This window comes from Mugil cephalus, chromosome 10, assembly GCF_022458985.1.
Source record: "Mugil cephalus isolate CIBA_MC_2020 chromosome 10, CIBA_Mcephalus_1.1, whole genome shotgun sequence".
Classification (NCBI taxonomy): domain Eukaryota; kingdom Metazoa; phylum Chordata; class Actinopteri; order Mugiliformes; family Mugilidae; genus Mugil; species Mugil cephalus.
Genome location: NC_061779.1, coordinates 4,240,182 through 4,259,724, shown reverse-complemented (window position 1 = coordinate 4,259,724; position 19,543 = coordinate 4,240,182). Strand labels below are relative to the sequence as shown.

Sequence of the window (19,543 nt, the reverse complement as noted above, 5' to 3'; positions counted from 1 at the left end):
AACTTTCACTGAAATTTTGCAAAAGACGAGTCAATCCAGTGCATCTTCGAACCTCCTCAGTTAACCTTTTCCATCTTTATCTATCCAAAAGAATCAGCTTGTCCCATCTGTGTTCTCATATGGTCAAATTGTCCATCCACTGAGTGAGAGTGTAGGGTTCGGTGAATATAGTCGCATTATTCAGAATCGACTTTTTTAAAATAACACTCACGTTCTCGGGGAGTGAGTGTATTAGGATATTCTCTAAAATATGTGTTTTCCTCGTCCATTCTTCACAAAACAGTCTGTTGAAATATGCTAACCACTGTTTATAGACTATAGTGTTTAGAGATGCTTTGCCTCCAGCTAAGCCCCCCCCCCCCCCAAAAAAACATCACATTGTTTACAAGCTGTGAAGGGGTCTATATACATATATATATCACAGTGGTATAAACCGCCCAGACTGGTCAACTAGATTGGAAAAATGCGTTATCAATGTGTTTAAACATAATTTAAGAATTCCACTTTTTGTAACTGACGGGGGACACTGGCAGATACTGTACTGTACACATAAGAAATCTAATTTGATTTCATGAGGACTTTAATAATGTGTTAATGAGTCAACACATGCATGGATTGTTGTGCTGAATTCCAGAAAACGGTTTAGTTTAAAAAAAAAAAAATCCTGCATGAATATTTAAACTGATCATCGTGAATAAGATTCACCTGTGGTCTCGCTGGCTTGCTCTCAAATTGAGAGGCAAGTTGCTCAGCCCTCTCCTGAATACTAAGCACATATAAGGGCATTTGGTCATCAGAGCCCAGAGGCCTTGTTGGCTCCTGCAGAGATAATAAATTATTCAGTCATGAAAAGGGACGCACCAAGACCAAAGTATAGATTATGCTCGGTGTTTGAAAACCAACAGAGATGTAATCTCTAGGTCAAAATGCGTGTCATTGTGATAAAGACCACAGATTGTTAGTTAACTATTATTTTCAAAGTTCCAGCAGACGGCCTTTAATTTATGCAGTGATTCTCAACCGGAGCCTGTGGACCCCTAGTGGTCTGTGGTGTAATTGCAAGGGGTCCATAAAAATAAAATCCTCAAAAGGGTTTTTTGCATCTGTTTCACAAGTGTAATTTACCATATTTTTGCATTGTTCAAAGTTACTGGATGACACAGTTAATACAAACAGGCTGCATCCATTTCAAATTTTGAGGCCCCTACTGTTTTAGTGAGCATGCACCAATAATTTCTTAATAATGCTCTTATTGTGAAACATCTGCAGTGAGGTAAACTCATTAATGTTCAGGTTAGTGCTTTAAATTAAGCTAAGCTAAAATATGCAGGACCCAAGTAAGGTTGAAAACCACTGCAGTAAACTGTGAAATTATTTCTCGACACGACAATGGGTGAGTCTCAGTCCACGGCACTAAAAACCCGAACCTTTCTGGAAGACTCAGGAGAGGACAGCGGTGAACCAGGACTCCCAGCAAGCCCTCGGGACAAGTGCCACTGCTCTAAAAAGAAACGGGACGGCTTTTTCTTCGGCTTGGGAGACGAAGAGGAACGATTTAAAAATGAGTGAGGGGGGGGTTAGATAGAAAAAGAATGTGCACTTGTACACCTGTAGTTTCTGCACATAAACACCACAAACCGTGTTCATGCATGGCGTTCACCTTTGGAGGCTTGTTCGGTTTGCCCTTAAACCTGGAGATCAGGCGCTCGGCCCGCTCCTGTATACCAGGTATGCGAATGGGCCCCGGGTCGGTCGGCTGCAGGGGGTCCCACTCCTGCCAAAGGAGCTCTGTTCAGACTCGGAGGTGTTTTTATTTTGAGAACTTCAGCCTGCAGCTACTCCAATCATCTTCCCATTCAGAATTCCCAAGCACAAATGACAGAAACGCCACCAATGCAATCACTGGTTTACTCTACCCTGTGTGTCAGAGGTCTCTCGTAGTATTCAAGTTCCTCTTCCTCTGGGATTTTATGTCTATGCTTGGAGGCAGAAATGAGCACACACACACTGAATTAATAGTTTGCATGAAGAGAAAATACACTCCAACATAAAAGGGAGCCGGGTCTCATTTGGAGTAGCATGCTCCGTTTGACAATAAGATAAAAGGAACCCAAGGTCCCTTGAGTTTCTATTTATTTACCACCCTGACAACACACCCCGTCAGCATGAAAACAAGTGGCTCTTCTAATAACCACACACACACACTAGCCACCCACAGGAAAACAAAACCAAACCGTGACCCCTCTCCAGGAAGTTCACTCGGGGTAATGCAGCGTTTTGTTTTCATTCACGACTCAACTCTGAGGGACGGGCAGACGTAATTAAGGAGACTATTTGCGGAGTGGGAAAGGGTGAGGGGACGCTAAATGGCTTCACCGTGGATTTGCTGGGTAGCGATAGACGAGACACAAAGACACAGAGACAGCAGACTATTTGTCACCTCTGAGTGAAGAGAGAGCGAGGAAGTGGAGGAGGAGGAAGGGAGCAGAATAGTTTTCTTTGGGCAGCTCCGAGAGGCTGAGATAGACAGTTGGTCCGCGCCACTTCTGGCCTTGAGAGATGAGGGACAGGAACAGCAGATTCAGCAGAATGATGATGATGATGATGATGATGATGATGATTAAAATGTTGCTGAGAGTAAATATGACTCACACTCACAGTGCAATAAAAGATCGTAATGTCTAAGAAGCTTCTAAAACTGATGTAAAAGACGAATCTACGCACACTCGACACAAACTCAGTCATCTATTTGGTTACTAAAATTAGTCGACACGTCCCACATAGGTTAACGCTACAGCTGCCGTTAGGAATCACAGAGACACACATTTCCATTCATACACATACCCAAAATAAACAGACCACCCAAGATGGGCATATGGCGAAATATGGCATTTTATAAACACAGTCGAAAAAAGCTAACTTGAAAGTCAACCATAGAAACCATGGACTGTAAATAGAGATGAACGGTGGAACAGCTCCTCAAAAGTGAAGCCAAAGCCAGAGTCGTATATTAGAGAGAGTCTGGCCATTGGTTCTGAGTCCATGTTAGATGCATCTAACCAATAGAGAAGTGGCAATAACAGAGAATAAAACTGGATTAAAAGGTAAAATATGCCACAGTGCTCAGCCTACGGCTCCAGCACAGGATCAGGAAAACACGGAGGAAACTCCACCGTTTCCCCAGTGAACAAAAACAGAGAAAGTTATGTGAGCAGAAAATTAAAAGGAAGAACTGGATGTCAGCTGGTTTCTCCCTATTATGTGATGAGGTAAATGTCAATGTCTCTCTTTGACGTTTGTTAAGATTTTATATAGGAAAAATAAAGTCATACCATCATAACGAGAACATTGATCTCAAAAACACCACTTTTCAAATGAATGAAGTTAACCTAGCCTTATGCTAACCTTATGCTAGCTAGGCATCTAGACTAAAGGCTTAGAAAAAATAGCAGCTTGCGTCTAATATACTGTGAAACCCATGTGTGCATGTCATTTATGTCCATGTAGATAGACACATTTAATTGACATCTAACTTTTCCTGGGTTACTACTAAGTTATTATGGCTAGCATTATAATACTAATACTAAATAACAGTAAGACTAGCTTAATTTTCACAAATTCTGAGTATTTATAATTTTTCTGAGTAATTTAAACCTTTCCTCTGTGATGGATATACACGGAGACTGTGGAGAAGCTAAACACAGCCGTGAGAGTAGGTAAATAGCATCAGTGGGGGCATGCTATCCATATTTATATACAGTCTATGTAAGATTATGTAACATTAGACTAAACTGCTCTCTAAAACATAAAATCATAGAGAAGCTTAAAAAAACAAGTATGTGATATTTATTTTATGTAAAGAGAGTAAAATAAAAGTTGGCCAATGCACAAGATTAACTATTCAATTCAAGAAGGACTTCCTGATCTGTCCTAATCATTAAGAGAGAGGTATTTAACATCATCAAGGTTATTTCCAATCGATTTTCTGCTCATTTCCTCAACAGCTTACTGTGCACTCAAAAAAAAAAAACAGCTGTGGCTTAAATCCCTTTAAACGGGGGAGTTTAAATCAATGTCACAAGACCAAATAAAAAGACAACCTTCGAAGCGTCAGCAGAGAAAACTGGTTCTGGTAGTTTGTGGTGCTGACTCTGCTGTTGACATGGGAGAACAGTAAAGCAGGGAACAACCAGCAGACTACAGCAGCTTTATGGTGTTTAACATTATGACATCAACTTCCACCACAGTGAAGGAAGAGGCAGCAGGAGCTTTAAACTGGAGCTGTACAGTCATAAAAACAGTTCAGAAGGGGGGGAAGCAGACATCATCCATAAGTGAACTACACCATACATTTTAACATCGCAGTTATAAAGGCCATTTCACATCCCAGAAAACCAAATAAAAGAAAATTTGAGAATAACGTTCATATCATGCTTTCTAGAGGGAAATTAATAACATATACACATAAAACACTTATATACGGGAATATTGGCTGCTAACTAGAAACACCCATTAGTTCTTAACCAAATTTTAATATCGAAAAATAATGGCAGTTCTTAATCTTTATCTTATAAAGAAAAGAAAATAGCGGTAGAGTCTTTAAGATGCTTTTATTGGTTTATAAAGCTGTTAATGGTCTTAGTCCAGATTTGTTTTTATCATATGAAACTCGTAGAGCCCTCAGGTCTTCTGGTAGTGGCCTTTTAATAAAACCCAGGTACAGGTGGAATAATTGTATACAGCACTTTGTGCTACTTTTTGTATGAAAACTGCTTTACAAATAAAGTCTGATTAATTGATTGATTTGTTTTGCACAAATTAAACAGATAAAACGTGTTCGTAGTGTGTTTTCCTTTGGAGCTGTGCAAAGTTAAACCAAAAACTAATCAATTTTACGTAAAGTCAAAGCAGGAAGCAGAAAACTCGGCCACTGAATCCAGTTTTATCTCATGCCTGCGTCTGGGCTGCCAGTGGTTTTGAGTCATCTTAATATTCTGCTGATTCGTCTGCACCGGGACAAACTCCTTCCATAATCAGTTCTGTCTCAGCGTGGAAACCTTCCCCTCCCCTTTCAGTCTTTAATGTGTTTGAACCTGGACTTAATGGGATGTGAAAGGGTTAGAGGAGTTGGAGAACTACCAGGTTCAGCCTAACTAACCATACCTTTTCCCCTCTGCTGGGCAGTGTCTGACACTTGATCATTTCTTTGTAGCGAAAGCTCAGCTGCTCTTGCTGCTGTGTGCGCCTCTGAACCAGGACAGGAGAAGCAAGGAGTAACAGAGCATGACTGTTCTCTCTCACACACTGACACAAACACACACTCAACGCTGCACAACTACCTGATTGAGAACAATCACACAGTTTTGCACCAGGACGAGTGAGTTAATTCCCTTAAGGGAAGAGGCCCAGCACAAGCCGGCTTTCCCCCACAACAACACAGCGAAGGGACATATGGTTAGACAATCTAGTCTAGTTGTTAGTCTCTAAGGAGATACGGTTTACCTTTCTCCACGCCGGGACAGGTGCCAGGCGCACTGGCTCATTCGCATGGGTTTGTGGCGGGGTAGGGGGCAAGAGGCGGTCCAGATTGGGCAGAGACTCCCCCTTTGGAGGCAGGTGAGGATGAGCGACAGCGAGCGTGGCCAAGGAGAGGGCCAGAGAAAACCATGCAAGGCCACATGAAATGAACAGACAGACAGAAGGAAGTGAATCACTGCGTCGAGTCAGAAATAAAGGAAATGAGGGGGTGTCATGAGGGGATCAAGAGACGGAAAAAAGAGGAAAATGTATAACTGGTTGCTTAAGATATTTATAGCCAAGTGAGGCTACTTCATAGAGGGCATGTACGGGACGTCACAGCAAGAAAAGAAAAACTTTTTGCGAACCCCCTGCAGTGCCTCTGTGGGACCCCCTATATTTTAACAGACTTAAAGCATTAAACAAATTAGCTTTTCATGACATTTCTCCAAACGTTACTAGCAGAGAGCTTCCTTTCTCTCCAACAGAAATATTGTCTTGTGTTTCAGTAGCCCACTCTTTCCTCCCACTACTCTCTAGGTCATCAGAAAGCGAGCAAGCCAGAGCTCTGTGAACCAGTTCACCCGAGCCCTTCGAGTCCAGTCAGCACCGCGAGGCCGCCCACGTGACCCTGGAACAATACGCAGCCTGACCAGTATTAGCATTCTGGACCTCAGCTCATTAATACAGTGGCCCACAGCCCGTCCACCACGAGACTCGAGGTCCCATCACACAGCATAACATCTGCAGAGTAGAGCCATTGTGAGGGGAAAGAAACCACAATGAGTGTGCAAAATCTCAATCTGAACGTCTGCGTTGCGAACAGTCTCTGTATCTGTTCCCCGTCGCTTCATGTTCATTTCCAGGTCCCACGAGCTGCAATGTTACCCAACGGATCGCGCCACTTTCACCTTACCTGTCTTTTGAGGCCTGTGTGCTGGGCCGGGGCGTTCTCCTCGAACTTGGCGAGCAGCTGGGTGGCCATGACCTTCACTTTGTTGTGGTTCCCCACAGCGGCAGAATCCATCTTTCTCTCCGACAGGACGGAGGGAACAGACGGCTTCTCGTCCCGGCCGCTCCTGGACGCCTCCTCCTGTGGGAAAGTAGCGAAAACGGTTTTAAGAAAAAATAAGAAAAAATAAGTTTTCCTCGTTGCTATCAGTCTAGTGGGATTAATCAGCTCGTTCTGGTTGCATGCACTCCTCAAATAACAATAACCACAAGCCGCAACATCTTCCGAGATGCTGCAGGAGCCACTCACATCCTCCGACTGGCTGGTCTTCCGTCTCTTCCCCAAACCGTCCACGTCCTTCTCCTTTTTGTCCTGTTGATGACATGTCATGAGTTCTCCGAGCGCAACACTGACATGACCAATCTGTGTTATTTTAAGGTTTCAAGAAGTAGAACAAAGCGCCGCGAGGCAATTTTTAGAATCTGACCTTGGGGTTTCGTTTCCTGGAGATCGCTATGCTCTGACCCAGCTTGCTGAGGAAGGAGATGGGAGACTTGGTGCTGTTTATCAACGCAGCCTTCTCCTCTGGACTCAAGTTGTGGTTATCTGAACAGAAATCAATGAGGAAAAAAAGAGGAATTATTAACAGATACGAGCAGTTTAAAACCAAAGCCAGACAGCGGGACAAACAGCTCCACTGCGTCGCCATCTCTCACCTCCGGGTGGCACTGTGTCCTTAAACATCTCATAAAACTGGCTGAGGTACATGACCATGGAGAGCTTGTCTGGCTCCACCACAGAAGACATCTCCTTGCCAGTCATGCACGGCGAGATGCCAAATTCCCTCTCGGCCACGTCAAAACCCAACTGGTTGTTCTTCTCCTGATCTCGCTCATCCAGAGAGTCGAAGTCACTGAGAAAGAAGAGGGGGAATGTGATGTAAAAGATTGTAAAGGAATAATCTTAACGGTGATAAATGTGTCAAAATCTGATGTAAATGGACCTTGTATGAACATTTATTCATAAACCTTTTGGTTTCGATGACTACGAGCAGGTTGTGTTTTATAACAATTCCATTATCGTTACACCATATATTTGAAAATAGCAACATAAAGTACCCTAAACATCCAAATGAAAGCAGTTAATGTGGGAAATGTTACTACAGCTCCTTACATGGGGAAATCTTTGTTTATTTGGAGTTGCTATGAGTCCAGCATTGCGTCTTCTTTTAGCGGTTTAAGCAAAAAAAACACATCTGTTATCTGCTAAATGTTCCACAATGTTTTCCAGCAAGTCACTAAGTTTGTCGAGCTTTTATTGGTTTTTCTGGATGGAACCGACACCGTGATAACGATTGGAGTAAAAACAGTATAACGCCGTGAGCCATAAAACATAAGCTGGCAGAACCAGGTGTCTCTAGATATTTCTTTACTCTGCAAACAATATATTTGTCAAAGCAGCAGCAACAACAACAACAGAAAAGAAGGATGCTTCCTTTTTTTTTTTTTTTTTCACAGCTTCGGATGTATTGGAAGTAAACTGAGCGTGAGCATGCATCACCATTAACCAGTGGTGGTGCCGTCAGAGCCTGCAAGGTCTTCTCTGCTGGCACAAAAACATCTGAATAACAGACTTTATTATATTTTCCATGAATACCTATTAAAATTTCTGTTCTGTTCACTTCCTTTCATAGCTTTTCTCCTGGTTGTGCTGCTTCCAAATGTGTATTTTCATATAAAAGCTTATTATCCAATCACATTTCAGCCATGATTTGTTGCTAGGGTCAAAGAAATCTGCCTCAGTTATAAAAAATAAAATAAGTGTTGATCAAACTGTTGCTTTGACCAATCAGATTTTGAGTTGACGACACCAGGAACCTGCTAACAGGCGTAGGTGAACATATTCCCGCCCTCATGTTTGTATTATGGTACGTTCCATTTGACATACGCTGACTCTCACTGGCTTTTGAAGGTTGTTGACAGGACAAATAAGCCCTGAATTAATTCAATGAGGTGTCAATTAAAAGGTAAGAGTTCAGCGACCATTTTTTGATAAAATATAAAGATTGCAACATATCTCTTTCTTCGTCTCGTTCTTCGACTTTGAAACAGCTGCTTTGTGGGTTTTAATGGGACTAAAAGTAGTTTTTGGACTGAAAACACAACTGAAATTAATCAATACAAAAGAAGCGCTTTCACCTCAGTGATATTGATTGTTGGATCAATATGAGCCTTTCCCAGTGAGTTTGTTTGTTTCTCGTTTTTATTGTTTACTCAAACACAACTTGCGTACAGAGCTTTGATTTGTTGAAAAAACTACTGCCATCCCATATACGACCCAGCGAAACATTAAGGGGTTAGACAATTAAAACTTTTGAATATTTTTATAAATTCCTGCCTTGTGTGGCCTTGTAGATTTCATCACTGTAAATAATTCTAGTAAAAAAACTCACGAGTTGGTTCAGGTTATTATTATTATGTTCCATTTACAATCTGTGTAACTTAAATAGCCTGAATTTAGTTGAATTTAGTTAATTTCACTCTGCACTCAAAAGTGTGGCGTCACTCCCAGAGCTGAGTTCCACCCTTTCGAGGTAAATGGAACGCACCATAAAGCTGGAGGGCACCGGAGGCCTAGGAGGAAAGTGCGCGGCCCGCCTCTGCCATTAACGCTGATTAAGAAGCATTTCTGCACAGCAGTCGACCGTGCGTGTTGTGGCGAGCATTACTGTAAAAATGGACATTACACAGCAGCTGAAAATACCATTAACTCTGCACATCAATACATCTAAAGTGAGCGTGACGCCTATTTAGAGGCATTAACTTCAGAATAGGTATAGAGTGGAACCTCTACTCAATCCCACTTAACCGTCTTTCCACATGCAGTCTTCCCAAGGCTCCTCCACTCACCCCCCCTCCTCCCCCTCCTCCCATCATGTGGCCAATCAGCGGCAGCGGAGCACAACCGCTCCGGTGCGTGGTAAGGTCAGGCAGGACGCTAATAGCACATAATGTTAACTGCTGCGTCGCCTCCGCGGGGTAACAGACCACATTAGGCGCTGCGGATGGAGCCAGCGTTGATTTTAAGTGAGGCTTAAAGGAAGCGTTTATACGTAAACACGGAGAGAGGGGATATGAGGACGGCTCCCCTGAGGGACCCTGAGGGACCCGGAGGGGCCGTTATTACTGGTGGCTGTCACCTCATTTGCAGTGATATACGCTCGGAGGCCGAGGTCCCAACCAGACAGTAAACATCGCAACCAGCAAACACATAAACAGTGATCAGGGGCAAGTCGTTCTGAAGTTTAACCCTTCGGCTCCAACCACGGTCGGACGCACTCGGAGCTCATTTTTCATCTGTATTAACCCTCTGGAGTCCAGAGTATAATTGGCCGTTTATGACCACTTTTAGTTTTCCTTTATATTTCATCTTAAAAACTGTTCACATTGTTGGCATGTTTGGTGTCATTCTTTTCAGCTTAACCTCAAATGTGTCATTTTACAATTATTTTTCCAATTTGACAAACTGCATTAACACACTGGACCTAAAACTACACTAAAACCATCAAATCCGAGTAGGAAAAAGTTTTCGCTCTGAAAACCACAAACATGTCTAACGAACCATTTTGAGAACTTAGAATGCAAATCTGAAGTGCAAATTTCAAAAGCTGTTTATAACTATTTCCATTAACATGCAGGAAATGCATCACGCATTTTTGTACAACTATTTACGACCATTTACAAAACAATCAGGTGATACAATAAGTAATAATATGTAAAAGTCTCTTTGGCTGCAGTCACTCACTGAATGTAGCGTCACTCCCACAACTTTTCCCCTCCTCCTTAGCGCCCATTCACACATCATTTCCTGATTGGTTGATGGGATGCATTTTTTTTTTATATTTTCTTTTTCATGCATTTGAAGCCGGTTAGCGATCTTCATCTATCAGCATTTTGCTTTTCACCGTTTCTCCCGTGCACCAGACGCAACATGACAGCGATATTTAGGACAAAGTGTGGCGTAAATTATTTATAATACATCTAGTTTTACTTGGCCTATCAACATCATTTAAAAACTAGTATATAGATTGAAGTTTGCACTTTCTACAAAAGTTGAAACGGAGATTCAGAGACGCTGCGTCTTGCTGCTACGTCTTCTTAAATTGGTCATGTGATTTGGATGCGTCCCTAGACTCCAGAACCTGTGGGTTCACTGTGTATTACTTTCACACACTCACATCAGATCCGGTCTGTATCGGTGAATGAGGGCACACAGGGCCAGTCCGCTCTTCCAAGACATGGTAAGGTCAGTGACGTTAACATTCCTGTATCCCTCCGTCTGCCTCTGGCACCAGTTGAGCAGTTTACTGGATCGAGCTATGGATTCTGGTGTGTGGGAAAAAAAAAAAAAAAAGAAAGAAAGAAAGAAAAATGAAAGGACTGACATTTAAAGGGCAGCTCGAAGAGAATCTGGGTTAAACATGGAAAGTAATATAAACAGAGTCTGGGCAGCATCACACGTCTAACGCTGGACAACTCCGTGGCCTTGGTCGGGCAAGGCTGCGCAAAAGATCGTAAAATTTAATCATCCACGGCCTCATAACCCATGTCAGTACCAGTCTTGGCCAGCCAGTGAAGAAATATGAACCGTGAATTGTAAATAAAAAAAATAAAAAATGTTGTGATGTAAGGAGAAAAGGATGCAAATGAGGGGTTAGGAGAGGATGCAATACTCGCAGGGACACGCTCGAAACTGCTAGAAGGGAGTTTTAATGTTTAAAATAGACAGGGAGCTCGAATGAAGGCATCACTGGCAGAGTTAGTACACGCAGCTTCCATCATCCACAGTTCATAGCATATTTTGCTTCAATAAATATTAAATATTAAATCAAAACGGTTAAAACTGTTAAGAAATCCCTGGAAAGCAACACCATGCATTTCGACTTTGTGTTACCTTGCAATTGCTTGTCAAGCAGGCAATTGTCTAGAGTGAAAATAGGTCATGATGACATTTTAGCAACAGTGATCGCAGCAAATCGTACACTGATCAGTCAGCACATCAGGTCGTATGTGATGGGGGAAAAAAAAAAAGACAGATACAAACCATTCCTGGCCAGTTTGGGCGTTGACGAGTTGATCACGTTCTCAATTTCGATGCGAATTTCCCTGCACTCCCCCGTGTCGAAGAGGTGCCGCACCTGCAACATCAAAGTTATCATTACACAGATAGAGGTACGTACAAACATTAAAAAACGGGTGCCATTTTTTTTTCTTGGAAATTAAAGGTCAACCACAGAGAAAACATGCACCAGTCAGACATGACATTATGACCACCTTCCTAAGTCTTGTGGTGTCTGGTAACAGGATGTTGTTAGTTGTTGGGGGGGCCCTATGATGGGGTCCTATAGGTTGAGGGGTCTCATCCCACAGATACTTGATCAGTTTAGGACAAGTTGTAACCTCAGGGTCTGAGTGATGAAGCTCATGCTCAAGTGCAAAACACTGCAGTTCATCAAGTGGCCACTTGAGGCTCCACCACTTTACAGCATTATTAAGTATGTTTGCAGCCTGGTACAAACAACGATTCTGTTCTCAATAGTTTATTTCACTGTTCGTGACAACTTTTTTTTTTTTTTAATTCTGGTTTAAAATTCTGCATAATTAAGTGACAGGCAGTAGCATGAGCTAGCATGTAGCGCGCCCACCTCAGGCTTCATTTTTCGAGGTTCAGAATCCAAAGGGTGACGTCATGATGGGTTTGTCCATAGTTTATACAGACACTGGTTTCGGATCTCGGCGGAATCCACTCCTGCCGGTGGTTTTAATGTTGTGGCTGATTGGTGTATATACCATTTGGTTTAACTAAACCATGTTGACTGATCACACTAACCTGGCTGGGCCTGAGGAAATTAAGGCTAATGTTGGGGTAGCGCGTGGTTGGATCCACACTGTAATGACTGAAGTTCTTACTGACGTTCTCCGGTGTGGTCTGAGGCAGAAGGCGGTATATGCTCTCCCTAAAGCAGAGAGTAAAAAAAAAAAAGGAATAATTATGTAATGTCTTTCCATATACTGCACAGGCTGGAGTCAGCAAAATACTATGGCAATGCATCAGTAAATCATATTAACATTGTTATCAAAGGGCACAGTGAGTCAGTGTTGAACTGTGGAGTCACATTCCATCCAGGCCTTACGAGAGCCTCTTATCCCATTAGTATCAGCAGACATGGTTCTCGAAATCACATACAGGCCCATTTCCTAGTAGAGCACTTAGAGATAAAAGGGTGTGTTTGAGGAGATGGAACATGTACGCGTGTAGCTGCACAAGCGTGTAAATGTGAACAGAAGAACACAGCTGAGTCTTGGTATGTCAGTTTTCCACAGCCTCACCTCTCAGCCAACACCTCCAGAGGTGTTTTACCCTGAGCCCAACTCTTCACCATCCAGCCCGAGTCCATGGCTGCCAGGAAACCTCGCGCAATGCCGGTGCCCATGGGCCAGAAGGGCTGGAGTCGAGAGCAAACGGGCAGCGTTAAATGACCAAACATGGCCACAGAGGAGACGCATGAAACAAAAAAATTAAAATACATCGACGCAAAGCGGATTACCTCGAGCAGACTGTCGCCCACCAGCGCCACCAGCAGCTTGTGGCCGTTGCGTTGGCGCACCATGGCGGCGTTCTCCGAGGCGTACATGCAGGTGAAGTCGAACATGGCGACGTCGGGCTGGCCGTAGTGGTTGATGGCGAAGTCCAGCGTGGGCAGCTGGTGGTTGGTGGAGAAATCGGCAGCCTCCCGCGCGTAAGACAGCAAAGCAGCCTGGTCTACGTTAGCTCTGGACAGAAGGAGCTCCGTGTCTGCGTAGTCCTGAAGACATGAGACGAGAAGAGTCCTCAAGCTAAACAAAACGCAACTTAGACAGCATAGGCAGGAAACTTAAGATGAACGGAAGAAACAATATAAAAAGTTTTTCAGGCCAAGTGTGTAATATGCATCCTCGTGATTGGCTCAGCAGCGATAGGGGCGGGGCCTACTGTGTACAGAGACTGACAGATTTCTGCCTCCATTTATCCATGTTGGACCATACATGTTAATGTTTATTTAAAGAAATTGAAGTATATAAAAACATCTGTTCAACCAAAGATTTTGCGACCCCGCCCCCCTGCAGTACCTCCGTGGACCCCTTAAGGGTCGCGGACCCCCTGTTGAAGACCTATGCTTAAGTGCATTAAGTAACCGTGAGTCTAAGTACAAACACTTGCACTTGAATGAACTGTGTCGTTCACGAGCGCCTCTAACGTGTAGCATCAAATCACTGCATGCTTTCAAAGTGACATGTTTTCATAGAGGGTGGCGAGAGGTACATTCTTCCATCTTCCAGCTCCCACCAGTGCAGTTTTGGACGAGGGGAAGGGAAGGGCAGTGGAAGATATGAACGAGGGTTGTTTTCTGACTTGCGGTGCCTGGCATGACTGCTCAAACCCTCCACTCTTCCTCAATCCATTTCAAAGGGGCAGAGGCATTTTCATTGCTATAAAAGGACCCATCTAGGACTTTGCATGAAAAGGAAACTTCCAGTAAATCCAACCCCGCCAGGAACCCACACAGCGAGTTCCTTAGCTAGCGATGTGTTTTCATTGTGAGCGGATGACATTAATGACGTTCGGTGCACACTAAAAACCTGCACATACTTGCAGGGTGACTGCTTAGACCGAGCACTAAAAATATGGAGAATTATTGTGTCTCTGAAACAGACCTAAAATTACCGCGAGGGGAATGCGACCGTCTGCAAAAACACTCATTTCAGACACGTCTAAGGTATTCAGACCCTCCGAGTCTAAATGCCACACCTTCAGTTGTGTCTGCCAGCGAAGACAGACGTGTAAAAAGGTCTTTCCTGTTTCCTGTGGAAAGCGGCCAGGGAAAGGAAACTACCGTATATAGTGAGAACACAAATACTCAGTAAGTGCTTGAGTTGGCAGTTTGCTCCTGAAAAACTGTTGGCTGGGTTGGACCATTAAGCCGATACTGGGCAAAATAACAGAGGGAACAAGACCAAAAAAAAAAACAAAAAAAAAAACATACTTTTGATCTTGCCGGCTTGCGCATGTATACGGCCTTTATGTTTCGTACAGAGAGGGTAGATTCAACAGACTGAGCTCTTCAGTTGTAATCACTCACATGCAGAATGACTCCTTTCTCCAGCAGGCTCTGTTTTTTGGCAGTCATCACAAAGTAATGCGTGTCGTCCTTGTAGTAGACAATGTTTTCCAGGTCAATACCTAAAAGACCAACAGAGATATGTATAGTTACATACGAAACGCAGCCTTGTTTCTTGCTGTTATTTCAGAGCAAAAGCAGCAATTACGCGACTCAGAGCACACAACCAAAGCCCCCGGGGACATTGTCGTGTCAGCGAGAAACTGCGGCAGGCTTGGCATCAAACCTAAGTATTTTAATTGGGTGAGCGGACGGATCCAAAACCGCAATCAAAAGACAGATTATTTGCCCTATTTACCTTTATCTATCTTTTGGCATTCACTGCTTCCAGGCTCGAACAACAGGTCCTCAGGTCTTACATGCATTTACAACATTTCTCTACAACAGTGGCTCCAAACCTTTTTGTTCATTCAATTTCATTTTATACAAAAATAAACTGTGGAGCATATTCCAACCCTAAATTGCAAAATTTACATCCTTTTAAATTTGATATTAATTATTCTTATTTTTTTTTTGTTTGCAGTTAGGACACATTCTCCTAGCTTCGTAAATTTACTCTCCGTCTTTCCGGCTTATATGACGCTTTAATGAAATCTCGGAAATTCTATATTCCAACTCGGAAATTTCAGACTTCCGACATCTTCCAGAATATCTTTCCGATGTCATTAAGATATGTAAAATGGTAAATTGTCACCGTTTGCTGAATATTAAAACATGTGCAGCAGCCATTTTTTTTATTTTAGGAGCAGTTCTAAAATAAAAGTTAGGCAACTCAGAGCTAATTTTTTCCCAAGTTGTCTTGAATGCAGCATCAGCTGGATCTCAACCATGCTTCCCAAGTTTGATGTTAGTTTGCAGAGGAAAAGCTGCGTTACTCTCAGTCCATTGGTTGGCGAACTGCTCAAACCAGACAATATCCTGCATCAACATCAATGTTCTCTTTTTAATCGCGATCAAATGCCACGTGCCGGAGATTCGACGCGGTGCCAGAATACTTTAAGCCCTGCATATTGTACATGTAGGGAGACGCATGCAGATGAAACAGATGAAAACTGGTGGCGAGCTCAGATCAGACGAGTTTTGGCGCAGACCCTGTAATCTCTGGCGCCCCCCCTTGGAGCAGTGACAGACCTGTCGCTTCTCTGAGGTCTTGAAAGAACTTCTGATTGAAGATGAAGGCCACGCCGCTGATCTCCTCAACCTTCGCCTCTGCTGTCGTGTTCCTGTTGATGAAATTGGCGGTGATGGCAATGGCGAGCTTGCCCCGGAACTCCTTGCGCCGAAACCCTGCAGAAAAACGTCACAAGACCTTCTCAACTCGCAAACTCACATTCGCGTCATTTAAATGTTTTCTGTAAACATTAGACGCATCCAGTTTTCTAGTTTTTCTTCACTTATCCACCTCCGGCTCGTGCAAAGTGCAGCGGCCTGTCTTCTAACTGACACCTAAGAGAAGAGAGCACATCACTCCTGTTTTGTTTTGTTCACTCCATTGACTTCCAGATAATTTCGGAATTGATTTTAAACTGGTAATGTTTGTTTTTAAAGCTCTTAACGGCCTCGCCCCGTTTTATTTGTCTGAGATGATAACTGATAGTGAGTGTAGCAGGGCTTTGAGGTCTTCTAACCAGCTTTTGCTTGAACTCCAGAGGGGGAAACTTAAACACTGGAGTGGGAGGGGGGCAGTCTCTTATTACTGAACTGGGCCTTTTTAAATCTAAACTTAAAACTCATCTGTGTAGAGTGGCTTTTGGTGCCCAATAGTGCGGTCACACTAAATCTGTGTTACTCTTATCTTGTTTTTATTGCTTTTATTTTTATAGTACTTTGACTTGTGTACTTGTTTTCTGGATTGTTTTTAACTGACACCGTGTATAGTACTTTCAGGGGAAGCAGCAGTCAGTTGCACGGAGAGGGGTCATGGTACTCTACTCCACAGGGGGTTCCCTATGACAGCATGCCAGCTTGTGAGGCGCCACTCACTCAAAGGACACAGACAGACGCTTCAACAATTCCTACTCTGCTCTACTGGAAAAGCAAATACCCTCTGAAGTTGTATGTAGCAGTAAGGGCACAAATACTCATTCATACAAGAGAACTGGAGTGAGGTCAGGCACTCAACCACAGCTGTACACAAGTGAGATCATAATCGTTCTGACTGACCTACGAATCTGGCTAGAAAAAACAAACAGTGCTGTTTGTGCTTCGCCTTGTTTAGTCAGGAGAAAAGAAAAACTGCATTGCTATTGAATTTCTCCTGGCCTGCACATGCGAACTCGCCTGGTAGAGTGTTTCTCCTTCCATCCGCTCCAATGATGACATCAAACTCCAGCTCGCTGACAGGGTGGGTCTTGGGGTGGACCTCAGCCCTCCAGCCTATCCCTAGGAAAACAGCACATGTGTAATCAGGCAGAAATGCACCAACAGGCTGAGGCTTAGAGCCTTTCACTGGTAGCTCTCTGAAGTAACACATGTTCCCTTTCCATTCATTTTTCCTCAGTCTGACTGACAGCAGCTTGTTTCACTTACTTTCACTCTCCTGGTCTTCAGGGGGTTCGATAAGACCCTTGAACTCCACGTTGACATGGATCTCAATGCCGACCAGGAGCGCCACTTTTAGCAGCATTAGCTGAAGCTGACGAATACCTATAACAAGAAGACAGAGCTGATGAACGTATGCGTCTGCCAATACACAATAAATCAATTCCTCCATGCGACCGTGTCAGGTAGAGGCGTGTCAGCGTGTCTGCAGAGAGTCGACTCACTGATATGGTCGATAGCACCAGCGCAGAATTTCCCGTAGAACTTCTTGGCCCCGAGGCCCCTGAGGTCCTGGATGGTGAAGGGCCAGAGGTGCAGCACATTGTTTCTGGAGAAGGCGTCTCTTTTCTCCAGAAGCACGACTTTGGCCCCCAGGAAAGCCAGCTCGATGGCCGTACGTAAGCCACATGGCCCCGCGCCAATGATCAGACACTAAGTACAGAGAGACGCATGGCAATTTTATGGAGGCCATACTAACACTTACATCTAACATCCCACTTATTGTTTAGACCGTTATTACGACCAGGCCAGTGGAAAAATAGTCCACATCCAAGTTAAAGCAAATCAAAGAAAGCATCTAACAGGCCATAACATTAGCAAAGTTGAGATATCATAAAGATGCATAATATACGTCAACATGAACTAAAAGAGGGTTAAGACAGAACATCATTTGTAAACCACGTCGCGACACTAGTCAATCAATTTAAATGTTCTCATTTAGTCTTACACATGGTTTATCAGCGTCATTTCCTCCTTAAACGCTGCAACTCAAAGGAAGCAATAAATGAAATGTCTGAGTCTGAGTCATTGAAGTGTCTGCAATCAAGTGTCCTTGTGACGTCCTTTCTTAAGACACAGTCACATTGCAGTCTGGTTGGTAAACATGAGCATCACGTTACATGATTCCTGAACATGGAGGATCAAATGTTTCACTCGGATCGCTCTCACCGGGAACCGAAGCCGCCGCCGCCGCCGAGCCACTTAATGCAGCTTTAGGCGAATCATCGGGTTTCCAGTGAGGAAGGCTTACCTTTGAGTTGGCACAGGCGCGGCCCTTTTTGTACTCCTTGTGGCCGGCCCTCTTGTCCAACTTGGCCCAGAGCGCCTTGGCCTTCCAGTAGTTGAGTTTGGACTTGAGCTTGTGGTAGAAGATCCTGGATTCGGTGGGCTTGACCTCCAGGTGGTCACACAGCTCCTGGAAAGCCTTGAGGGTGCCCTTACATGTGGACGCCTGGACGAAGCTGTCAAACAGGACATGGGACGGGTTCACCCCATCTCTTCCAGCCACGCCGCCGCCTCCATCCCCCATGGTCCAGACTCTCGTAGGGCTGTGAGGGCCCTACACCCCCCAGGCAGGGGTCTTTGGGTCCAGCCCCAGCACTGGATCTCTCTGGTGGGGAGCTTTAACTTCCAGCCTCAGGCATCTTCATTCTGCCAAAGACAGAGAGTGAATTAAAGAAGGTGAATAACAAAGTATAAACTCAACAATGTTTCGTCGTATAAGTGTGCTTTTCTGCCCGAACGCTACATGTGGTAATGCTTTATATGAGATTAGAGGTTGGGGATGTTTGAATGCAATCAACACTGGCAAACACAAAATAAAGAGGAACTTTAATTAGAAGCCATGTCAACTTCATGACAGTGCAAAGAAACGAGTTAAGGTTGCCAATGACTTCTCAATGAAATGGGGCTTAAATCCCTCGAACTAAACAGCAGGCCGGTCATTAAAGCTGGTCATGTACCGTGTGAAGGCAGGTCACACAGTGAAGCTGGAACTGGTGGACTTGACTTCCAGATGGTCACACAGCTGCACAGTTGTCAAACAGGACATGGGACGGGTTCACCCCATCTCTTCCAGCTAATCGGCATCTAGTGAACAAGCTAGGTTTGAAAACCAGGTAATTTAAGGTTTCGCTGTCATTACTTGACCTCAAACACTTCTTATGCTTCTAGGAACTAAGTTACTGGACACGTCACTAAAGACTGAAAGGCTAACAGGAAACACAAAAGTACAGAGTCATCTCTCTAGGTAGAAGAGAGTTCCTCCCAAAAACTGTAAAACCACACACTTCTACACATTCAGGAAAATGGCCTGGCATTACAGATACTCTGAATAAGCCAGTTATGTTTTCACGTGCTACGACATGCAGCAGGGAATCCTTAGGTTTTCCACTCTTTAACCCCCAGTGGAATGAAGGTAAAACACTCATCCACTGGCATTTGTACCTTCTGCGTGATCACTCCTTGATTTGGCAGAAGTGGATGAAAGAAACTGTGCAAAGTACCGTGACAAACTTGGCTTGCGCAGTCTATTT

At 43.8% G+C, this 19,543-nt stretch overlaps 1 protein-coding gene across 22 annotated transcripts in view; it reads right to left on the bottom strand.

Annotated features, from left to right (window-relative positions):
• Nucleotides 1-19,543, bottom strand: part of mical3a (microtubule associated monooxygenase, calponin and LIM domain containing 3a) — a 93,607-nt gene that overhangs the window by 31,218 nt on the left and 42,846 nt on the right. For 16 of the 22 annotated variants that reach the window (XM_047596200.1, XM_047596199.1, XM_047596198.1 and 13 more), the window contains exons 2-23: nucleotides 18,259-18,659; nucleotides 17,453-17,660; nucleotides 17,217-17,333; nucleotides 16,968-17,069; nucleotides 15,819-15,974; nucleotides 14,649-14,749; nucleotides 13,077-13,334; nucleotides 12,859-12,974; nucleotides 12,359-12,485; nucleotides 11,573-11,666; nucleotides 11,423-11,452; nucleotides 10,707-10,854; nucleotides 7,186-7,382; nucleotides 6,957-7,075; nucleotides 6,779-6,841; nucleotides 6,434-6,610; nucleotides 5,503-5,604; nucleotides 2,441-2,551; nucleotides 1,917-1,979; nucleotides 1,661-1,774; nucleotides 1,428-1,532; nucleotides 706-819 (exon numbers count right to left, since the gene is read on the bottom strand). In XM_047596200.1, coding sequence (XP_047452156.1) covers nucleotides 706-819; nucleotides 1,428-1,532; nucleotides 1,661-1,774; nucleotides 1,917-1,979; nucleotides 2,441-2,551; nucleotides 5,503-5,604; nucleotides 6,434-6,610; nucleotides 6,779-6,841; nucleotides 6,957-7,075; nucleotides 7,186-7,382; nucleotides 10,707-10,854; nucleotides 11,423-11,452; nucleotides 11,573-11,666; nucleotides 12,359-12,485; nucleotides 12,859-12,974; nucleotides 13,077-13,334; nucleotides 14,649-14,749; nucleotides 15,819-15,974; nucleotides 16,968-17,069; nucleotides 17,217-17,333; nucleotides 17,453-17,660; nucleotides 18,259-18,537 — 2,901 coding nt within the window. In that variant the 5' untranslated portion in view covers nucleotides 18,538-18,659. The remainder of the gene's footprint in view (nucleotides 1-705; nucleotides 820-1,427; nucleotides 1,533-1,660; nucleotides 1,775-1,916; nucleotides 1,980-2,440; nucleotides 2,552-5,502; nucleotides 5,605-6,433; nucleotides 6,611-6,778; nucleotides 6,842-6,956; nucleotides 7,076-7,185; nucleotides 7,383-10,706; nucleotides 10,855-11,422; nucleotides 11,453-11,572; nucleotides 11,667-12,358; nucleotides 12,486-12,858; nucleotides 12,975-13,076; nucleotides 13,335-14,648; nucleotides 14,750-15,818; nucleotides 15,975-16,967; nucleotides 17,070-17,216; nucleotides 17,334-17,452; nucleotides 17,661-18,258; nucleotides 18,660-19,543) is intronic. The other 6 variants (XM_047596208.1, XM_047596202.1, XM_047596217.1 and 3 more) reach the window with 6 other exon arrangements.